Below are 20,221 nucleotides of genomic sequence, written 5' to 3' on the forward strand. Positions count from 1 at the left end.
GTGACTGGTTATTGCACTTTGCGTTTTCATTAACTCTGGTCTGTCAGCTGGGGGGAGCCTGTGTGAGACACGGGAGAGCAGAGTTCCTCTTTGGAAAGGGGAAAAAAACACAGAGGTAACGAATTCTGCTGAGTTTGCTTTATTGGACATGCAGGGGGATAGTCAGCGACGCTGTCAGGAGCCCTGGAAATGGAGGATGAGACGAGAACGTGGCTCCATGCTGGGATCTGCTGGTGGGAACTAGAAGCAAATGAGGGTCAGCTCCATATCAGCGCTCGGCACCCCTGAGGATTCAGCATTCTCCATGTCGCGCAAAGCAAAGACTTCCAAGGTTTTCACTAGGGGGAAAGTCAGAGACACAGAATTCAGGGCTGCAATCCTTATGGGCAATGAGGGTAACCTTCTGTCAAGGCCCCATTATGTCACATTAACCAGAGCTTATTCGCTGACAGGAAAAATTGGACTGAGGAAGTTGACCCAGCATCTAGGAGGTAAAACAGATGGGCGCAGGCAGGGACTTGAAGCACACCACAGTTATGTTTTGGTTTTTATTAATGGGCTATTTATTGCTGTAGAATCATAGAATCACAGGACTGGAAGGGACCTCGAGAGGTCATCTAGTCCAGTCCCCTGCCCTCATGATCTAGACTAGTGGTGAGCAGCATGCGGCCTATCAGGGTAATCTGATTGCAGGCCGTGAGACATTGTGCTGATGTTGACCGTCTGTAGGCACAGCCCCCCATAGCTCCCAGTGGCTGTGGTTCGCCGATCCCGGCCAATGCGGGAAGTGGCGGGCTGCAGGGATGTGCTGCCTGCCACTTCCCGCGGCTCCCATTGGCCAGGATTGGCAAACAGCAGCCACTGGGAGCTGTGGGGGGCAGTGACAATGTCTTGCCCACTACTGATTTAGACCATCCATGACAGGTGTTTGTCTAACCTGCTCTTAAAAATCCCCAATGATGGAGATCCCACAACCTCCCTGGGCAATTTATTTGAGTGCTTAACTACTGCCCTTGCTGCAATTTAAGCCCATTGCTTCTTGTCCTATCCTCAGAGGTTAATTAAAACAACTTTTCTCCCTCATGCTTGTAACAACCTTTTATGTACTTGAAAACTGTTATCATGTCCCCTCTCAGTTGTCTCTTCTCCAGACTAAACAAACCCAATTTTTTCAATTTTCCCTCAGAGGTCTTGTTTTCTAGACCTTTAATCATTTTTGTTGCTCTTCTCCAGACTTTCTCCAGTTTCTCCACTTTTTCCCTGAAAAGTGGCATCCAGAACTGGACACAATAATCCAGTTGAGGCCGTAGCAGTGCAGAGTAGAGCAGAAGAATTACTTCTCGTGTTTTGCTTACAACAGTCCTGCTAACACATCCCAGAATGATGTTCTCTTTTTTTGCAACAGTGTTACACTGCTGACTCATATTTAGCTTGTGATCCACTATGACCCCAGATCCCTTTCCGCAGTACTCCTTCCTAGGCAGTCATTGCCCATTTTGTATGTGTGCAACTGATTGTTCCTTCCTAAGTGGAGGACTTTGCATTTGTCCTTATTGAATTTCATCCTATTTACTTACAAGACTGCGCCACAAAAGGCACATTTGTTGCCGTATGTCTTGCCATCAGTGCCACAGACCGGGTGGTAGTCCAAGGTGCAGAAAGTTGGAGGACTCTTGTACTCACTGCAGAACCCCTACAAGTGAAATTCGTATCAGTGTTATTGTCTGTATTGCAGTAGTACCCTGACATTCCCATGGTGCTGGGCGTGTTGTGAACACAGAGGAAGGGACAGTCACCCCACCCCCACCCCCAGGCTCACACTATCTTATCCTGTCCCTTGTCTCTTTCGACTGTGGTTCTGAAGAACTCACTTCCCAATTCCCCTTTCACTGCCTGGAGGAGCCGAGCCCGTCTCCCTGGTCCACAAGACTCTTCCGAACCCTCATCACAAGGTGTCTGAGCAAAGGGGCGTCTGCGCAGGCAGCAGATCCTCAAATATGAAAAATTTCGTGCTCTTGTCATACCATCCCCTGCCCCTTCTGTCTCTGAGCTGTTCCCGGTGCCTCCCCCAGGCCCATCACAGACGGTGTCCTGTCCAATAGCGTATGGAGTCCATCCCTCGGACCACATGGCGTCTCAGCCCCAGGGATTCGCTCTCCCCTCACTAGGGCCTGGGGGAGAGTCTGCTCCCACATTGACTCATGAGTTCCAGCGTGTTTCTAACCCAGAGCTCCTGGCCTCCATGATGCTACATACCAGGGATCGGGGCAAGTGACAATTGATTCACAGTGAGACTTAGACTCACCTGATTACCATCGCCGACAGCATCTGGAAGAAAACACAGACACAAACAATACAACTAAGGGAAATGTCAGAGGGAAATCAGTTAACAACATTCATCTTTGCCTAGGACAATGCATGCAGCTTCCTAACCAGCAACTGGGTCATGGAAAGGTTTCCTGCTCCCTCATCGAATTGTTGTGACAAATAGAAACATTGAGTGTAATGCACCGACAGTCTGACCTGAAATACCATCACCAGGACCCACAATTAATTGCAGGTGCGATTGTTTGCAGCGCCCAGAGTGGAATTTGGGGAAAGCCCATAATGGCCCCTCAGTAACATCTTTCCAAAGGAAATGGCTGTTTCTGCCATGAGCCACTTCCCCTGCTTATGACACCCAAACGTCCATAGCTGGTGCTCAGCTGGTTTTGAACAGTCGAGCCCCTGCTGAAGGTTAAGGGTCAGACACAGAGCTCTGTACAGGCTGCAGCAAAAGTTACTCACACTGAAAGCTGGAGACGAGCCCCAGAGCGAGGAACACAACGACAGCTGCTGTCTTCATGGTGGACGTGGTTCGTGGGTCTGAGGGAGTCTGTTAGTGCTGAGCTCTGCAGATGCTCTCCCAATGCAGCCCAAGGGAGGAGACCTCATATATATAGACAAGAGGTTGGGCTCTCCAATTGGATTATGAAATCCCTGTCGAAATGGTCACTGAGGCTACAAACCATTACAGCAAATCATCATTCCCTCATAAGTCGTAAGTTGGACAAGAATGTGGCTGTATCAAATGCCTTTTGGGGACTGCAATAAATATTAGTGGGGAAGGTTAAACTGCCCTGACATACACGGGTGAATTCAAAGTCAGCCTTTGTAAATCGTGTCGCACCTGCAGAGGAAGGCAGGTTATTTACATTCGATCAGTTGTGTCCGGGGCTCTGTTGGTTGCTGAGAACTGCCACCTTGCGTCCCAGTCACATTCATCTTTGCTGTCCTGCACCAGAAACCGGTATATTCCAGGGTCCATGTGCCCTGTCCCTCACACACTGCCAGCCACTTTACCATTCAAGCCCCTGCCAGTCTGTTGGTAACAGCAGCTGGGAAATTTGATATGGGCCAGGAGGGAGGGGAAGCGGCCATGTGGCACCAGCGTGCAGCCAGTAGCCCCGTGTCCATATGTTAATGGGGACAGGGCGAGCTCCCTCAGGCAGCCCTGAACTACGGCAGCGGATAGGTCTGGTGGGATCCAGAGGAGCAGGACGAGCAGTGGCTGTGCTGCATGGGGCAGGAAGGCAGCACAGACCCCATGCGGAGGGACCCCTCCGCCCCTTGTGCACCAGGGAGATCATGGCTGGGGTCAGGGTACAGGTCTCTGCCGCGGGAATCGGGAGGGATGTGGGGTCGCTGTGGGCTATGGCACAGTGGGGCACCACATGGCCCCAGTGCTGCTGGGGGGAAGCGGTGGGATGTTCCCTTCTCCGCTCCCAAACGCTGAAGCAGCTGGGCACCGGGTAACTATCTGGGGGCGCCGGGCTCTGCTTCTGGGCTGGGGATTCCCTCCTCCCCTCTGCCCCAGGCAAAGCCCTTGAACTCTGGCTTCGCTCTTGGCTTCAGGACTTGCACCATTGAAAATACGGGGATGAGCCTGCTGACTCGTCACTGGGCCCTGTGACAGCCCAGGTCAGCGCCTGGCCGGGTTAGAGCCCCATAGTCCCTCCAGCACAGGGCCTGTAGTCAGGGGAGAAAGGTCGCCTACAGCCCCTTTCATCTCTGTACAGCAAGACTGGGAGTTGCTGAATGCTGCAATAATCAGCAAGAAACACCCCTGACAAATATAGGTGAGTGCTGCTTAGTATTATCATTATTAAGTATAGTAATATCGGGAGGAGGGGTCTCAGAGTCTGAGAGGAGATGGGTGCAGGACACGTACCAGGTGTTTGCATGTGGAGTTCTCTGAAAGGAAAGGAGATGGGGGGAGGAAGAGGTACAATAATACCTGGGGCCTGTCATGCCTGGTCCTGCTATTGCACTTTCTACTCTCTGGCCTGGCCACACAAGAACTCTCTGCTAAGAGCTAATGTGACATGGAGAGCAGCGTCCGTTCCTTGGCAAGGGGAAATCCAGACAGGGAAAGAATTCAGCTGTGTGTATTCTACTGACCAAGCAGATGGAGCGAGACGGGTGCTAACAGGGGGGCCACCCCCGAAATGGAGGATGAGCAGAGAACTTGTCTCCATGCATGGATCTGTTGGTGGAACGTGAAAGCAAAATGGATTTAGCTTCCTCCCAGCGCTCGGTCCCATGGAGAACTCAGCATTCTCTGCTGTGCTCAAAGCCAAGATTCCCGCCCCTCGCCCTACCAGGAAAGGCAGAGATACAGAACTGACTCAGCGCTGGAATCTTCGAGGGCAAAGAGGTCAAAACATCTGCAAAGGTCCCCATTACAGGGATGAATTAACGCTGCACTCTTGGGCCTACCTGTGAGAAGTGAGAGTCAGTTGCTACGTGGGCTACAGTCTGGTCAGAAACATTTTGATGAAATGGCTTTCAATAAGGAAATGTATACATGAAATTTCTTTTTGGAAAAAGAAATGGAAAAAGCGCTATCAACGCTGTCAAAATGATGAGTTCTGATTTTTCATTTAGAAATGACTTTCCATTTCGAAACTTCCTTTATTTCATTACCACATATTTTAAAACAGTTTTTTTAAAAGGTCAAAATCAAAATGAAACATTTTGAAATTATAGAAAAAACCAAATTGTTCCTTGGGTCTAAATACCGGTGAGAATGGCCATGAACCTGAGTTCCTGCACAACTTTCTATGTTTTTTTGTGTTTATTGATGGGCTGTTTATTCCTGTACTGACACGACTGATTTACAGGTGTGGAGAAAGTAAATAAGGAAGTGTTATTTACTCCTTGTCATAACACAAACATTTTGTAAAGCAGTTTTGTTTTTATCAGGGGGTGTTTTGGGTTTAAGTTTAAAGGAGTTTAAGGAATGTAACGTGTATCTAGCACACTCCCACTCCCCCTGTAAACTCCCTTGCTAAGCTCCCCTGTTAGCCGCTCCTGTTCGCTAGCTCGAGTCATTTCAGGGTGCCCCTTTGTACCAACCTCCCCGTTCTTTGTCTCTGGCGTCTCCCCGCTCCCAGACGCTCCCGAGTCACTGGGACAGGGCGCTGGCTTACAGCAAGCATCAGCATGGTCAGAGATCGGTCAGGATCCCCCAGGGCAGCCCAGAAGTGAGGCAGCTTCCAAGCACGTGAAGAGCCAAATGTGGCAGGTTGCTGGTCTGCTGCACAGGGCATCAGCGCAGCTCGGACCCCAGTCAGAGGGACTCCGCAGTCCCCTGTGTGCCATGGAGGAGACGGACGGACTGTGCAGCTCGTGGGTCTCTGGGGGATGGGGGGCTGTATCGGAAGGATCAAGGGTTTGTTGGTGGGTAGGGTGTGGCGCACGGCATGGATCCACATTCCCACAAGCCCTTTACACCTCCCACCCTGACAAGTAGCCCTGGGCCCTATGTCTGGGTTGGGGATCCCATCCCCTCCAATCCCTTGGTGTGACGTTATTGACATGAACTGTGACTGTATAGATCATTGTTGCAACCAAGGTCCTATAGTTGCACCAAATCTGTACAAAGGAGGTCCAGTAAGGTGTCTGTGAAAAGGTTTTGATGTGCTGGTTATAATTATGCTATCTATATGCATGTATCATTTTTGTATTTGAAGTTATAAATACTGGCTATTTACTTGTATCTCAATGTGTTTGATTCTAAGCAGCACCAGTGAAGCATTTGGCCGGCTTATTGAGAAGGGACTCTTCAGATTAAGTGTCCAATCAAGAAACACTTAACTGACAATGAACCTTGGGAGACTCCAATCCACATGAGAAGTCTTCCTGGGAATGTTCAAATTAGCATGTGAGCAATGGCTGCTCTCCCGTAAAGAACCGAGTCATACATGGACATGTGACTTCCCCAAGTGACTCTAAACTCCATCTTGCTGCTGTGATTTTCCACACTAAGAACAAAGGGGTGTCCTTCCACATGGCAGAGGATATAAAAGGCCCTGGAAACCCCTCTACTTTGTCTTCAATCCTGCTTCTAACCTCTGGGGTAACCTTGCTACAAACTGAAGCTCTGAACAAAGGACTGAATGACCCATCCCAGCTGGGGATGTTCCAGAGACTTGACTTAAGCCAGCAGTTTATTCCTTCACTGCTACAAGCCTGAACCAAGAACTTTGCCATTACTGTACGGAACTGATTCCATTTAACCAATTCTAGCTCTCATCTATATTTCTTTCTTTTTATGAATAAACCTTTAGATTTTAGATTCTAAAGGATTGGCAACAGCGTGATTTGTGGGTAAAATCTGACTTGTATATTGACCTGGGTCTGGAGCTTGGTCCTTTGGGATTGGGAGAACCTTTCTAATTTTACTGGGGTATTGGTTTTCATAACCATTCATCCCCATAACAAGTGGCCCTGGTGGTGATACTGGGAAATCTGAGGGAATTGCTTGTATGACTTCTAGTTATCCAGTGGGGTGAGACTGAAGTCCTCTCTGTTTGGCTGGGTTGGCCTGCCTTAATGGTAAAGGAACTCCAACTTTGGGCTGTGACTGCTGTGCTCTAAGCAATTTGTCCTGAATTGATACTCTCAGTTGTGTCCCACCAGAGGCAGCCTCGTTACACCAGGCAAAGGTCTTTTACACGGGCTTTGCTCACGGTCTCATGATCTGGTCCATGGAGAACACTCAGGTCTGGAAGGGAGTCAGATACAGGGAACATAATAATAAATAATAAAATAATAAGAACGTGTCTGGGGTTTGTGTATTGATTTATCTTGTAGGAAAAGCCATGGCAGGAGGTGATATAATACTTGCCAGTCTGTGGCTCCCTTAATGCCTGTGACTGGTTACTGCACTTTGTGTTCTCATTAACTCCAGTCTGTAAGCTGGGAAGAGCCTGTGTGAGACACGGGAGAGCAGAGTCCTTCCTTGGAAAGGGGGAAAAAACCACAGAGGTAACGAATTCTGCTGAGTTTGCTTTATTGCACAAACAGGTGGGGAGTCAGCGATGCTCTTAGCGGCCTGGAACTGGCGGATGAGACGAGAACGGGACTCCGTGCGTGGATCTGTTAGTGGGAACTAAATGCTAAAGGTCATCTTTTGGCTTGGCCTCATCGTGCGACTTGCATTCTCCATAATGCTCAAAGCAAAGACTTCCAAGGTTTTCACTGGAGGGAAAGACAGAGACACAGAACTCAGGGCTGGAACCTTATGGACAACGAGAGCAAAACATCTGTCAAGGCCCCAGTATGTCACATTAACCAGAGCTTATTTGCTGGCAGGAAAAAATAGACTGAGGAAGTCGACCCAGCATCTAGGAGGTAAAGACATGGGCGCAGGCAGGGCCTAGAATTACCTCACAATTGTATTTTAGTTTTTGTTAATGGGTCATTTATTCTGTTACTTACTAGACTGCTTTGCAAAAGAAGCATTTGTTGCCATATGTTCTGCCATCAGTGCCACAAACAGGGTTATACTCCAGGGTGCAGACTTCTGGAGGCTCCTTGAACTCACTGCAGAAACCCTACAAAGAACATTAGTGTTGCTATTAGAGTTATTGTCTGCATTTCAGTGGTGCCCCGACGCCCCACTCGCCTCTGAACACAGAGGGAGGGACACTCCCTGCCCCTGGGAGCTCGCAGTACCTACTCCTGTCCCTTGTCTCCACTGACGTTCTGATGAACCGACTCCCCAATTCCCCTCTCGCTGCCAGGAGGAGCCGAGCCCGTCTCCCTGGTGTAAGAGACGTTTCTGAACCCACAGCACATGGTGTGTGAGCGAAGGGGCATCTCCGTAGGCATCAGATGCTAATCTGACATTACCCAGGGTACAAGCTGGACTGATGAACATCTGTGTGCCCTCAATTCTCCAACCTGGGGTGCCTTTTACACTGCTTTGCTAGGAAAGCAACCACTCCTGTTCCTGCTCACACACAGCCTCCAGCATGTAAATTACTCTGAGCTGTATGGTATGAGTGCTTTGGCCAGCCACTCTTGAATTACACTGCAGGGAAACACCAGCAAACTTCCAGTCCCAGACTTTCCCCCAGGAATGTGCATCTTGTAGTGCCCAGCACCCTCCTGGACAATACAAGCTCATATAAAGTCTGTCATTTTATTAATAGAAAATGAAATGCACAAATCCTATTGTCTCAAATGGAGTTTTCCAAACACTTCAATCCAAACACACTGTTTTAGATAAAACAAGTTTCTTATCTACAGAAAGATAGATTTTAAGTGATTACAAGTAACGAGGCATCAAAGTCAGAATTGGCTACGAGAAAATAAAAGCAAAACGCCACTAATGCCTGACTTATCAAGCTAAGTGAATTCAAAGCGAAAGGTCTCTCTCACCAAATGCTTCAGCAGTCTTACTGGCTGTCCTTTCCGCCAGGACCCCTCCCCCCGTCCCATGTTACTTTCCTTGTCTTTCAGGTGTTGGTGATGTCGTGGGCAGAGAGAAAGGGAGAAGTAACTTGGGGCATTTGTTCCCCATTCTTATATTTTCCCCTCTTCTTTTAGCATCATCTCCAGCTGGGGTTGATGCAACAGAAAATTTGTGGGGATGGGAACTTCCAGTTGTTCATTTTCCAACAAGTAAATTTCTCGCTCACAACTTTTTTCCTGCCAAAGAATGGCCATGTAACCATGTGATGGTCCGTTTGATTATGTTGAGACCTGGCTGAGGTGTCAGTTTGTCTTTTGTCTCTGGTTTATAGCTGTTTCCCCAGACTGGGAACATGTCTTATAGAGTAGAATCTTATAACTTTACATACAATGTTGCCTCACATATTTAACAGGACAATAATGTTCAGCACATTATGAGTGTTCAAAGATACCTCACAAGGCATACTTTCTACAAAATGTATCATAATCTTGTAAAAGGGGTGAACATAGGGGTACAGACTGTCCCACCCTGGTCTAAGAGATGCTTCTGAACCTGCATCATATAGAATGTGAGTGAAAGAGCATCTTCACAGGCAGCAGATGCTCATAAATAAAAACCCTCATGCTCTTTTCACACCGTCCCGTCCTCTGCTCTGTCTCAGTTGCTCCCTGTGTCTCTCCCAGGCCCATCACAGACTGACCTGTACAATAGCGTAGGGAATCCATCACCCTGACCCCATGGCTTACGTCTACTCAGCAGTGAGACACCCCTGGCTAGCTCAGCTCAGCTGACTTGGGCTCGGGCTGTGCAATTGCTGTGTAGACATTCGGGCTTGGGCTGGAGCCTGAGGTTTGGTATCCCATGACGGGGGAGGGTCCCAGAGCCCGAACATCTACACAGCCATTTTTAGCCTTGCAGCCCAAGCCCCCAAGCTCGAGTCAGCTGATCCGGTCCAGCCATGGCGGGGCCCTGGATCTTTTGTTCCAGTGTAGACATACCCATGTGTTCTCAGCCCCAGAGATTCACTCTCCCCAGGTTGGGCATGAGGTAGAGTTTGCTCCTGCTTTGACTCATCAGTTCTAGCATGTTTCTAACCCAGAGATCGTGGTCCCTGTGATGCTACAAACCAGAGACTGGGGAAAGTGACTATTAATGAACAGGGAGAGTTCGACTTACCGTACCAGCCTTTCCAGCAGCATCTGGAACAAAACACAGACAGAATGAGACTCTTTCAGATTCTCTCTCCCATTCTGGTGCTGGGGTTATCAATGTCCCTAGTTCTGACCAAGTCTCTCTCTTTACTTCTACTATCTAGGTGGGGGGATCACCTGCAGAGCCCGAGAGGGCCAGTGTGATGGTGTCTGCACAGAGAATGACCAACACTGTCTCCTGGCAACTGATGGCCTGGGCCCCACCCCTGCAAAGGTGCCAACTGAAGGTCTTGGAGAACAAAGAGATCAGGTGACCTCCTGGCCCAGGAAAGGGATAAGGGGGGAGGAGGGGCTGGAGAGTTTCAGTTTTGGGCTGGCTGGGGAATCGGAGGGAGCCCCAGGACTGGGGTCTAAGCTCCCTACCCCCCCAGAAGGACCTGACTGAGGGGTCCTGGGTGTACCTATAAGCCCTGCTTGGGACTGCGTTCCTGTCGTCCAATAAACCTTCCGTTTTACTGGCTGGCTGAGAGTCCCAGTGAATCGCAGGAAGTGGGGGTGCAGGGCCCTGATTCCCCCACACTGCGTGACAGGAGGTGTCTCCTCTACAGGATCTCACCCTCGCCTTTGGGGGAGGCTGGGGAGTTTCCTACTTTTCCAGGAACTTCTGAGAAGATCTCAGTGCTATTTGTTTTAACCCTTCTCCTTCTGGATGAAGGGTAACATTGTATCTACTCATTAAATTCAGTGAAAGGGTTCAGAAAACATTCATGCTGTCAGCAAGACAATCATAAAAATGCAAAGAAATGTCTTTCTTTCTTTCTTTCTTTCTTTGGAGTTTCAGGGGGATCAGTTCAACCATGTAGTGGGATCGTGGTTGTCTTAAGCCACCTATAATAAAACAATGCCCACATGATGGTCTCATCTTTTAGCTTCTGAAACACAGGCCCCTGCCACTTGAACTGAAGAAATAGCTGTTAGCTGCCAGCGCCATAATACCCTGATGTTCTTTCAAAACTACACCCAGCCAACAGAGGCCAAAAAATGTCCATTGACATCAGTGGTAGCAGGATTAGACCCCAAACTATCCACAACAAAAGTGGTTAATGGCTTTGCTTTAAAACGCCTGTTATGGAGTACTGCATTTCAGAGGCATTTCATACCACAGCCGCTTTTCTGTCATTCGCTTTTCCTGTGCTGCTCTGGTGCTGGCTTCGGACATTGGACTCCAGTTTGTCTTTGTTGTTTCTTGATCTCTCTGTAAGTGTGAGGGGTTTCCTGGTTCTGCTTCTTGAGCCTGCTCATTAGGGGCTCTGATGGGAAACTTGTGCTCTGGGTCTTCAGGAGTTAATTTTCAAAAAGCCAACCTAGAGCAACAGGGATTGAATTGTGCCTCGCTGTCTTCGGGAGCAGCCGGCTTTGTCTCTCTCTGTGTTTTGGGTTCTTGTACGTTAGGGTTCTGGATTCTGAGAAATCATGTTGTATTATATTACAAGGATACAGAAAGAGAGTTTTACATTTTACTCTAACATCCGTTTGGATGGTGTGAACATAACACTGCACACTCCGCCATGTACCTTACAACAGGCTGTCTGGTCCATTCATTGACACTGTCTGAAAAATACCAGAACACTAAAGGTTGTGTCTCAGCAGCTGTTCTGCAGGATCCAGGATCTCATGGGCAGCCAATAAAACCTCAGCAGCTTTTGACTCTCTCTCTCTTTCTCCATTATTTGAGTGTCTCTTCGAGTTAAGCCATAGCACAGAATTACATCAGCAATTACTCAATTCTAATGAGATGTTTCATTCAGAACAGGTCTGACTCTTTGTTAATGAAACTGTATCCAATTGACGAAGATATCAGCCCCCCAAGTGAAGATTATCTGTATTAAGGAGCTATGGATAACGGGATCATCCAGCATTACAAGGTAGGGATTTAACCAAAAAAAGCAAGTGTTTGGAGAGGATCTAAATCTTCCAATTTCTACTTTGGCAATGCCATAGAGCTTGTCATGCTAATAAAGTATCATTGAATTGAATTAATTCAGGGCATGAAGCAACTCCTAAGTAATACAAGGTAAGAAGAAATTTTTGCTGTGGGAAGCTTCTCTCAGAACTGCAGAGGGCCTTGTACGTCGCTCTAAATACACTGGCATAGGCTAGAATTGGAAACAGAGATTGGGTAGCTGGGTGCCTGGTCTGATCCTGGGTGGGAATTTTTGACTCCTGATGGTAGTATGACCAGATAAAAAGTGTGAAAAATCGGGGAAAGGGGAGGGGAAATAGGCGCCTATTTAAGAATAAGCCCTGAATATTGGGAGTGTCCCTATAAAATCGGAACATCTGGTCACCGTACCGTGCCTTATGGCCTCTTTGTGGAGTTTCATAATAAACAATGACAGGAATTAAAATTATTTAAACAACTAGATCAAGAATTTTACTGCCAACCTCCTCAACCTCAACAAAATAATCAGAAAACAACGAGAAGCGTAGACGAGAAGAAATTCAAAAAGAAAGGGGATTCCATGGATGTTTGGTTTCTAGGGGTGAATCTTTAGAGCTGCCTCAGTTTCTGGCAGAGTCAGTGATATCCCAGCTCAGAGAGAACCCCGGGAACAGCCCTTTCAAGCTCTGGGATCCGTGCAGAGAGGTTAGAGCTCCTGGAATCAGCCACTGTGGGGATGTGCGAACCCCTGTATAGATCAGAGTGAGGCTGGCCCCGACCTTTCAGGGGGGGCAGAGGTATCAGAGCAGGCTCAGCACAGGCTACAATAAAAGTGACTCACCCGAGTAGAAGCAGCAAAGTGCCAGAGCGAAGAGCAGAACGGCCCCTGTTATCTTCATGGCGGATGTGGCTGTCTGGTCTGCACTGGGCTTTTGGTGCTCTGCTCCCTCAGTAAACCCCACAGACAGAGCCCCGCTATATATAGGGTGTCGGAGAACCCACCTTCATTGTGACATCATCCTAAATAGTCACTCACAACTCCGGCAACCGGAAGCAAAGCTCTCAAGGGGAATGTGAAGCTGTAAACAATGTTTCCTCCTCAACAAGATTCCAGGATAAGTTGGAGGAGCTTACAAGTCACACCCTTGATTTGGTGAATGATTGAGTAGTTATGTGGGCTGAGTGCTCACCATGGGGCACATGGCCACCCAAACCTGGATATGCCTGTTTGTCATGACTGCGAGTGCAGAACATATTGGTCATGCTGCATGTTAAAGGCACTGACCCAACCAAGCACCTGACATTTACCGTGTTTCCAGCCTCTTTCGGCCAGACTCTGCAGTAGGTCCCAGCAGCAGGGGGCAAAGCTGAACGTAAGCGACTGCCATGCTGTCCTGAGCTTGCAAGTATTCTGCCCGGAGCCGGTGCCTGGCTTAGTTTAGAGGAGCTGGAGGGCAGGTCTAACTCATTCCACCGGCCTGTGACCCCAAGCAGCCGTTTCCAATGTCGTGAGATTCCAGGATCTTGGTTCTGTCCCTTTCCCCGGCTGTGCGCCCTGCGGCGGCAGCTGCAGTTATGGGGTGACCCAGGAGATGATTGGGCACCTGGAGATCCCCGTGCACAGGTTTAGCCCAGTGTTAACTTAGGGCCCAGCCCTGCACAGTGCTGGGCGCCCTCGCAAGGAGCTGAGAGCTATTTAGGTCCAAACCAATCAGCGCGGCACCGATCCCAGTCAGAGGGATGCCGCAGTCCCCGGTGCCCCCTGGAGGAGATGGACACAGTGAGCAGCTCATGGGTCTCTGGGTCGTGGGGTATTGGGAGAAACGAAGCTGGGCAGGGGGTGGCGCACAATGTGGATCCACATGGCCACACATGCTCCATGGAGAAAAAGAAGGACAAGCCATGTACACCACCCTCGCCGAAAAGGAGGCCTGGGCCCTGTGTCTGGGTTGGAGAGCTGTCACGGGGTCCTTGGTGTGCTGAGGAGACTAGTGGTTAGCGTCCATTCCCTCGTGGGGCAGTGCCAGAGGAGCCCTGGTGCGCTCACTCCACCGGGCTCCGACCCAGGGCCCTAGGAATGGCAGCAGCGTATGGCCTCCAGGAGGGGCCCTCGGAGCTACCTTGCCTGGGTCGTTCCTACCACTCTTTCCCTCCCTCGACATCTAGCCATAGAATCATAGAATATCAGGGTTGGAAGGGACCTCAGGAGATCATCTAGTCCAACCCCCTGCTCAAAGCAGGACCAATCCCAACTAAATCATCCCAGCCAGGGCTTTGTCAAGCCTGACCTTAAAAACCTCTAAGGAAGGAGATTCCACCACCTCCCTAGGGAATCCATTCCAGTGCTTCACCACCCTCCTAGTGAAATAGTGTTTCCTAATATCCAACCTAGACCTCCCCAACTGCAACTTGAGACCATTACTCCTTGTTCTGTCATCTGGTACAACTGAGAACAGCCTAGCTCCATCCTCTTTGGAACCCCCCTTCAGGAGTTGAAAGCAGCTATCAAATCCCCCCCTCACTCTTCTCTTCTACAGATTAAATAAGCCCAGTTCCCTCAGCCTCTCCTCGTAAGTCATGTGCCGCAGCTCCCTGATCATTTTCGTTGCCCTCCGCTGGACTCTCTCCAATTTGTCCACATCCTCTCTGTAATGTGGGGCCCAAAACTCGACGTAATACTCCAGATGTGGCCTCACCAATGTCAAATAGAGGGGAATAATCACTTCCCTCAATCTGCTAGCAATGCTTCTACTAATGCAGCCCAATATGCCATTAGCCTTCTTGGCACCAAGGGCACATTGCTGACTCATATCCAGCTTCTTGTCCACTGTAATTCCCAAGTCCTTTTCTGCAGAACTGCTGCTTAGCCAGTCAGTCCCTAGTCTGTAGCGGTGCATGAGATTCTTCCGTCCTAAGTGCAGGGCTCTGCACTTGTCCTCGTTGAACCTCATCAGATTTCTTTTGGCCCAATCTTCCAATTTGTCTAGGTCACTCTGGACCCTGTCCCTGCCCTGCAGCATATCTACCTCTCCCCCCAGCTTAGTGTCATCCGCGAACTTGCTGAGAAAAACAAGGAGTCCGGTGGCACCTTAAAGACTAACAGATTTATTTGGGCATAAGCTTTTGTGGGTAAAAAAACCACACTTCTTCAGATGCATGGAGTGAAAATTACAGATGCAGGCATAAATATACTGACACATGAAGAGAAGGGAGTTACCTTACAAGTGGAGAACCAGTGTTAATAGGGCCAATTAATCAGGGTGGATGTGGTCCACTCCCAATGATTGATGAGGATGTTGTGACGCTCTGTACCTCGGGGGAACACTCTACACCCCCATGTTTATCTTCATAAAATGATTGTGTGGTGTCCAATGCAAAGTTTGTCATGCTGGGTGTCTGCGGAAGGCTCATGATGCACTGAGCATGGTTGTTATAGGGATGTTATAGTAATTGTTACAGTGATGTTATAGTGATGTTATAGGTTATAATTTCATGTACATAGTTATGAGGCTGAAAATGTGTCCTCATGGCTTAAAGCAAGCCCAGGCAAAAACTCTCCAGGAGCAGAGAGGCAGCTCACACCTCGTCAGGGCATGGATGGGACAAACCCAGCCCAGCCTCACAGGAACAATGGACACTGGCTCATGCAGCAACAAAAGAACCTGTTAGTCCCTGGAGGGAGTCACCCCCTTCCTTGGGGCAGTTTGGGACTGGGATGAGGTAATGCTCACCTGACTCTGAAGGTGGGGGGGGGGCAAAGCCAAGAGGAAAGAAAGGACATGATAAAAGGGGGAGATGTTTGTCCTGCTCTTCCTCTCTCTCCCACCTACATCTACAGACACCACACCAAGCGACTGAAACGCTGATCAAAGGGGAGAGCCTGGCTGAAGAGCAGCCAGCCTGTGGTGAAAAGCATCTACGTTTGTAAGGACATTGAAAGTGTTACGATCAGCTTAGAATGTGTTTTGCATTTATTTCATTTGACCAAATCTGACTTGTTATGCTTTGATTTATAATCATGTAAATCTACCTCTATAGTTAATAAATCTGTTTGTTTATTCTAACTGAAGCAGTGCGTTTGGTTTGAAGTGTGTCAGAAACTCCCCTTGGGATAACAAGCCTGGTACATATCAATTTCTTTGTTAAATTGATGAACTCATATAAGCTTGCATCGTCGAGTGGCATAACTGGACACTGCAAGACGGAGGTTCCCAGGGTTGTGTCTGAGACCGGAGATATTGGCTAGTGTCATTCGCTTGCAAGTAGCTGGGAGCAGCTTATGCTAGAGGCTGTGTGTGAACCGCCTAGGAGAGGGGGTTCTCACAGCAGAGCAGGGTAAGGCTGGTTCCCAGAGTCAAGGATTGGAGTGACATAGCAGATCACTGGGCCGGATAACACCAGAGGGGATCGTCACAGAGGTGTTAATACCAAGAGAGGGAAAATTGCTTTTGTAGTGAGCCAGCCACTCTCAGTCCCTATTCAAGACCAAATTAATGGTGTTAAATTTGCAAATGAATTATAGCTCTGCAGTTTCTCTTTGAAGTCTGTAAAAAGCAACAAAGAGTCCTGTGGCACCTTATAGACTAACAGACGCATCTGACGAAGTGGGTGTTCACCCACGAAAGCTTATGCTCCAATACGTCTGTTAGTCTATAAGGTGCCACAGGACTCTTTGTCGCTTTTTACAGATCCAGACTAACACAGCTCCCCCTCTGATCTTTGAAGTCTGTTTTTGAAGTTTTTTCGTTGAAGTATGGCTACTTTTAAATCTGTTATTGAATGTCCAGGGAGATTGAAGTGGCTTTTGTATGTTACCATTCCTGATGTCTGATTTGTGTCCATTTATTCTTTTACTTAGAGACTGTCTGGTTTGGCCAATGTACATGGCAGAGGGGCATTGCTGGCACATGATGGCATATATCACATTAGTAAATGTGCAGGTGAATGAACCCCTGATGGTGTGGCTCATGTGGTTGGGTCCTCTGATGGTGTCGCTAGAGTAGATATGGAGACAGAGTAGGCAATGAGGTTTGCTACAGGGATTGGTTCCTGGGTTAGTGTTTCTGTGGTGTGTAGTTGCTGGTGAATATTTGCTTCAGGTTGGGGGGCTGTCTGTAAGCGAGGACTGGCCTGCCTCCCAAGGTCTGTGAGAGTGAGGGATTGTTTTCCAGAATAGGTTGTAGATCGTTGATGTGCTGGAGAGATTTTAGCTGGGGGCTGTACATGATACCCAGTGGTGTTCTGTTATTTTCCTTGTTGGGCCTGGCCTGTACTAGGTGACTTCTGGGTATCCATCTCGCTCTGTCAATCTGTTTCCTCATTTCACCTGCTGGGTATTTTAGTTTTAAGAATGCTTGATAAAGATCTTATAGGTGTTTGTCTCTGTTTGAGGGATTGGAGCAAATTCGGTTGTATCTTAGGGCTTGGCTGTAGACAATGGATCAGGTGATGTGTCCTGGATGGAAGCTGGAGGCATGTAGGTACGTATAGCGGTCAGTAGGTTTCCGGTATAGGGTGGTGTTTATGTGATCATCACTTATTTGCACTGTAGTGTCCAGGAAGTGGATCTCTTGTGTGGACTGGTCCAGGCTGAGGTTGATGGTGGGGTGGAAATTGTTGAAATCCAGGTGGAATTCTTCAAGGGCCTCCTTCCCGTAGGTCCATATGATGAAGATGTCATCAATGTAGCGCAAGTAGAGGAGGGGCACTAGGGGACGAGAGCTGAGGAAGCGTTGTTCTAAGTCTAAAATGCCATAAAAATGTTGGCATACTGTGGGGCCATGCGGGTACCCATAGCAGTGCCACTGACTTGAAGGTATAAGTTATTCCCAAATCTGAAGTGGTTGTGGGTGAGGACAAAGTCACGAAGCTCAGCCACTAGGTGTGCTGTGGCCTCATCAGGGATACTGTTCCTGACAGCTTGTAGTCCATCCTCATGTGGAATATTAGTGTAAAGTGCTTCTACATCCATGGTGGCCAGGATGGTGTTTTCAGGAAGAACACCAATGCATTGTAGTTTCCTCAGGAAGTCGGTGGTGTCTCGAAGATAGCTAGGAGTGCTGGTAGCGTAGGGTCTGAGGAGAGAGTCCAAATAGCCAGATAATCCTGCTGTAAGAGTGCCAATGCCTGAGATGATGGGGCGTCCAGGGTTTCCAGGTTTATGGCTCTCAGGTAGCAGATAGAATACCCCTGGTCAGGGCTCTGGGAGGGTGTTGGTGTAGATTTGTTCCTGAGTTTCTTGAGCAGATGGTGTAGTTGCTTTTGTTACTCCTTAGTGGGGTCAGAGGATAGTGGCCTGTAGAATGTGGTCTTGGAGAGTTGCCTGGCAGCCTCCTGTTCATAATCCGACCTGTTCATTATGACTACAGCACCTCCTTTGTCAGCCCCTTTGATGATAATGTCAGAGTTGTTTCTGAGGCTGTGGATGGCATTGCGTTCTGTATGGCTCAGGTTATGGGGCAGGTAATGCTGTTTGTTCACAATTTCAGCGTGTGCACATCTGCGGAAGCACTCTATGTAGAGGTCCAGTCTGTCATTTCAACTGTCAGGAGGAGTCCACGCAGAATTCTTCTTCTTGTAGGGTTGGTAGGAGGGTTCCTGTGGGTCAGCACACTGTTCAGTGATGCGTGGAAAATATTCCTTGAGTCGGAGACGACGAAAGTAGGCTTCCACATCACCGCAGAACTGTATCATGTGCGTGGGGATGGTGGGACAGAAAGAGAGTCCCCGAGATAGGACAGACTCTTCCGCCGGGCTAAGTGTGTGGTTGGATAGATTAATAATATTGTTGGGTGAGTTAAGGGTACCACTGTTGAAGCCCCCTGTGGCATGTAGGAGTTTAGATAGTTTACTGTCCTTTTTCCTCTGTAGAGAAGTGAAGTGTGTGTTGTAAATGGCTTGTCTTGTTTTTGTAAAGTCCAGCCACGTGGAAGTTTGTGTGCAAGGTTGGTATTGTGTGAGAGTCTCCAGTTTTGAGAGCTCATTCTTGATCTTCTCCTGTTTGCTGTACTGGCTGCTGATCAGGTGGTTCCTCAGTTTCTATTTCCATTTCATACGGCTAAATTCAGAGCCTTGCATGGTGTCAAGTATCAGGGGGTAGCTGTGTTAGTCTGCATCCACAAAAACGAGGAGTCCAGGGGCACCTTAAAGACTAACAGATTTATTTGGGCATAAGCTTTTGTGGGTAAAAAGCCTACTTCTTCAGATGCATGGAGTGAAAATTACAGATACAGGCATAAATATACTGACACATGAAGAGAAGGGAGTTACCTCACAAGTGGAGAACCCGTGTTGACAAGGCCAAATCAGTCAGGGTGGATGTGGTCCACTCCCAATAATTGATGAGGAGGTGTCAATACCAAGAGAGGGAAAATTGCTTTTGTAGTGAGCCAGCCACTCCCAGTCCCTGTTCAAGCCCAAATTAATGGTGCTAAATTTGCAAATGAATTGTAGCTCTGCTGTTTCTCTTTGAAGTCTGTTTTTGAATTTTGTTTGTTGAAGGATGGCGACTTTTCAATCTGTTATTGAATGTCCAGGGAGATTGAAGTGTTGTCCTGTTGGTTTTTGTATGTTACTATTCCTGATGTCTGATTTGTGTCCATTTATTCTTATTAATTATTATAATTTATTATTATTCGCATTTATTATCAGACTTCAAAGAGAAACTGCAGAGCTACAATTCCTTTGCAAATGTTGAATATGTTAATGGGGACAGGGCGAGCTCCCTCAGGCAGCCCTGAACTACGGCAGCGGATAGGTCTGGTGGGATCCAGAGGAGCGGGACGAGCAGTGGCTGTGCTGCATGGGGCAGGAAGGCAGCACAGACCCCATGCGGAGGGACCCCTCCACCCCTTGTGCACCAGGGAGATCATGGCTGGGGTCAGGGTACAGGTCTCTGCCGCGGGGATCAGGAGGAATGTGGGGTCGCTGTGGGCTATGGCACAGTGGGGCACCACATGGCCCCAGTGCTGCTGGGGGGAAGCGGTGGGATGTTCCCTTCTCCGCTCCCAAACGCAGGAGCAGCTGGGCACCGGGTAACTGTCTGGGGGCACCGGGTTCTGCTTCTGGGCTTCCTCCTCCCCTCTGCCCCAGGCAAAGCCCTTGAACTCTGGCTTCGCTCTTGGCTCCAGGACTTGCACCATTGAAAATACGGGTATGAGCCTGCTGACTCGTCACTGGGCCCTGTGACAGCCCAGTTCAGCACCTGGCTGGTTCAGAGCCCCATAGTCCCTCCAGCACAGGGCCTGTAGTCAGGGGGAGCAGGGTCGCCTACAGCCCCTTTCATCTCTGTACAGCAAGACTGGGAGTTGCTGAATCCTGCAATAATCAACAACAAATACCCCTGACAAATATAGGTGAGTGCTGCTTAGTATTATCATTATTAAA

The 20,221-nt window shown here is 48.6% G+C and overlaps 2 protein-coding genes across 2 annotated transcripts; both read right to left on the reverse strand.

Annotated features, from left to right (window-relative positions):
* Window positions 1-292: 292 nt before the first annotated feature.
* On the reverse strand, window positions 293-2,845 carry LOC135882060 (ovomucoid-like). The gene is made up of 4 exons (XM_065408816.1): window positions 2,788-2,845; window positions 2,306-2,328; window positions 1,578-1,693; window positions 293-338 (listed from the first exon to the last, which is right to left on the reverse strand). Exons 1-4 carry the CDS (start codon window positions 2,843-2,845, stop codon window positions 293-295), a joined length of 243 nt encoding a protein of 80 aa, XP_065264888.1.
* A 4,597-nt stretch (window positions 2,846-7,442) lies between these two features.
* LOC135882087 (ovomucoid-like) lies at window positions 7,443-12,735 on the reverse strand. Its single transcript, XM_065408862.1, has 4 exons — window positions 12,678-12,735; window positions 9,920-9,942; window positions 7,765-7,880; window positions 7,443-7,524 (listed from the first exon to the last, which is right to left on the reverse strand). Exons 1-4 carry the CDS (start codon window positions 12,733-12,735, stop codon window positions 7,443-7,445), a joined length of 279 nt encoding a protein of 92 aa, XP_065264934.1.
* Between the last annotated feature and the right edge of the window lie 7,486 nt (window positions 12,736-20,221).

This window comes from Emys orbicularis, chromosome 8 (genome assembly GCF_028017835.1).
Source record: "Emys orbicularis isolate rEmyOrb1 chromosome 8, rEmyOrb1.hap1, whole genome shotgun sequence".
Lineage (NCBI taxonomy): Eukaryota > Metazoa > Chordata > Testudines > Emydidae > Emys > Emys orbicularis.

Coding starts and splice junctions, on each gene's coding strand:
- LOC135882060 (XM_065408816.1), bottom strand. CDS start 2,845: ATGAAGACAGCAGCTGTCGTTGTGTTCCTCGCTCTGGGGCTCGTCTCC. Junction 2,329..2,787: donor GCTCGTCTCCAGCTTTCAGT/GTGAGTAACTTT, acceptor GTTTTCTTCCAG/ATGCTGTCGGCGATGGTAAT. Junction 339..1,577: donor GCCTTTTGTGGCGCAGTCTT/GTAAGTAAATAG, acceptor CTTTCCCCCTAG/TGAAAACCTTGGAAGTCTTT.
- LOC135882087 (XM_065408862.1), bottom strand. CDS start 12,735: ATGAAGATAACAGGGGCCGTTCTGCTCTTCGCTCTGGCACTTTGCTGC. Junction 7,881..9,919: donor CTGCTGGAAAGGCTGGTACG/GTAAGTCGAACT, acceptor TGTTCTTTGTAG/GGTTTCTGCAGTGAGTTCAA. Junction 7,525..7,764: donor TTCTTTTGCAAAGCAGTCTA/GTAAGTAACAGA, acceptor CTTTCCCTCCAG/TGAAAACCTTGGAAGTCTTT.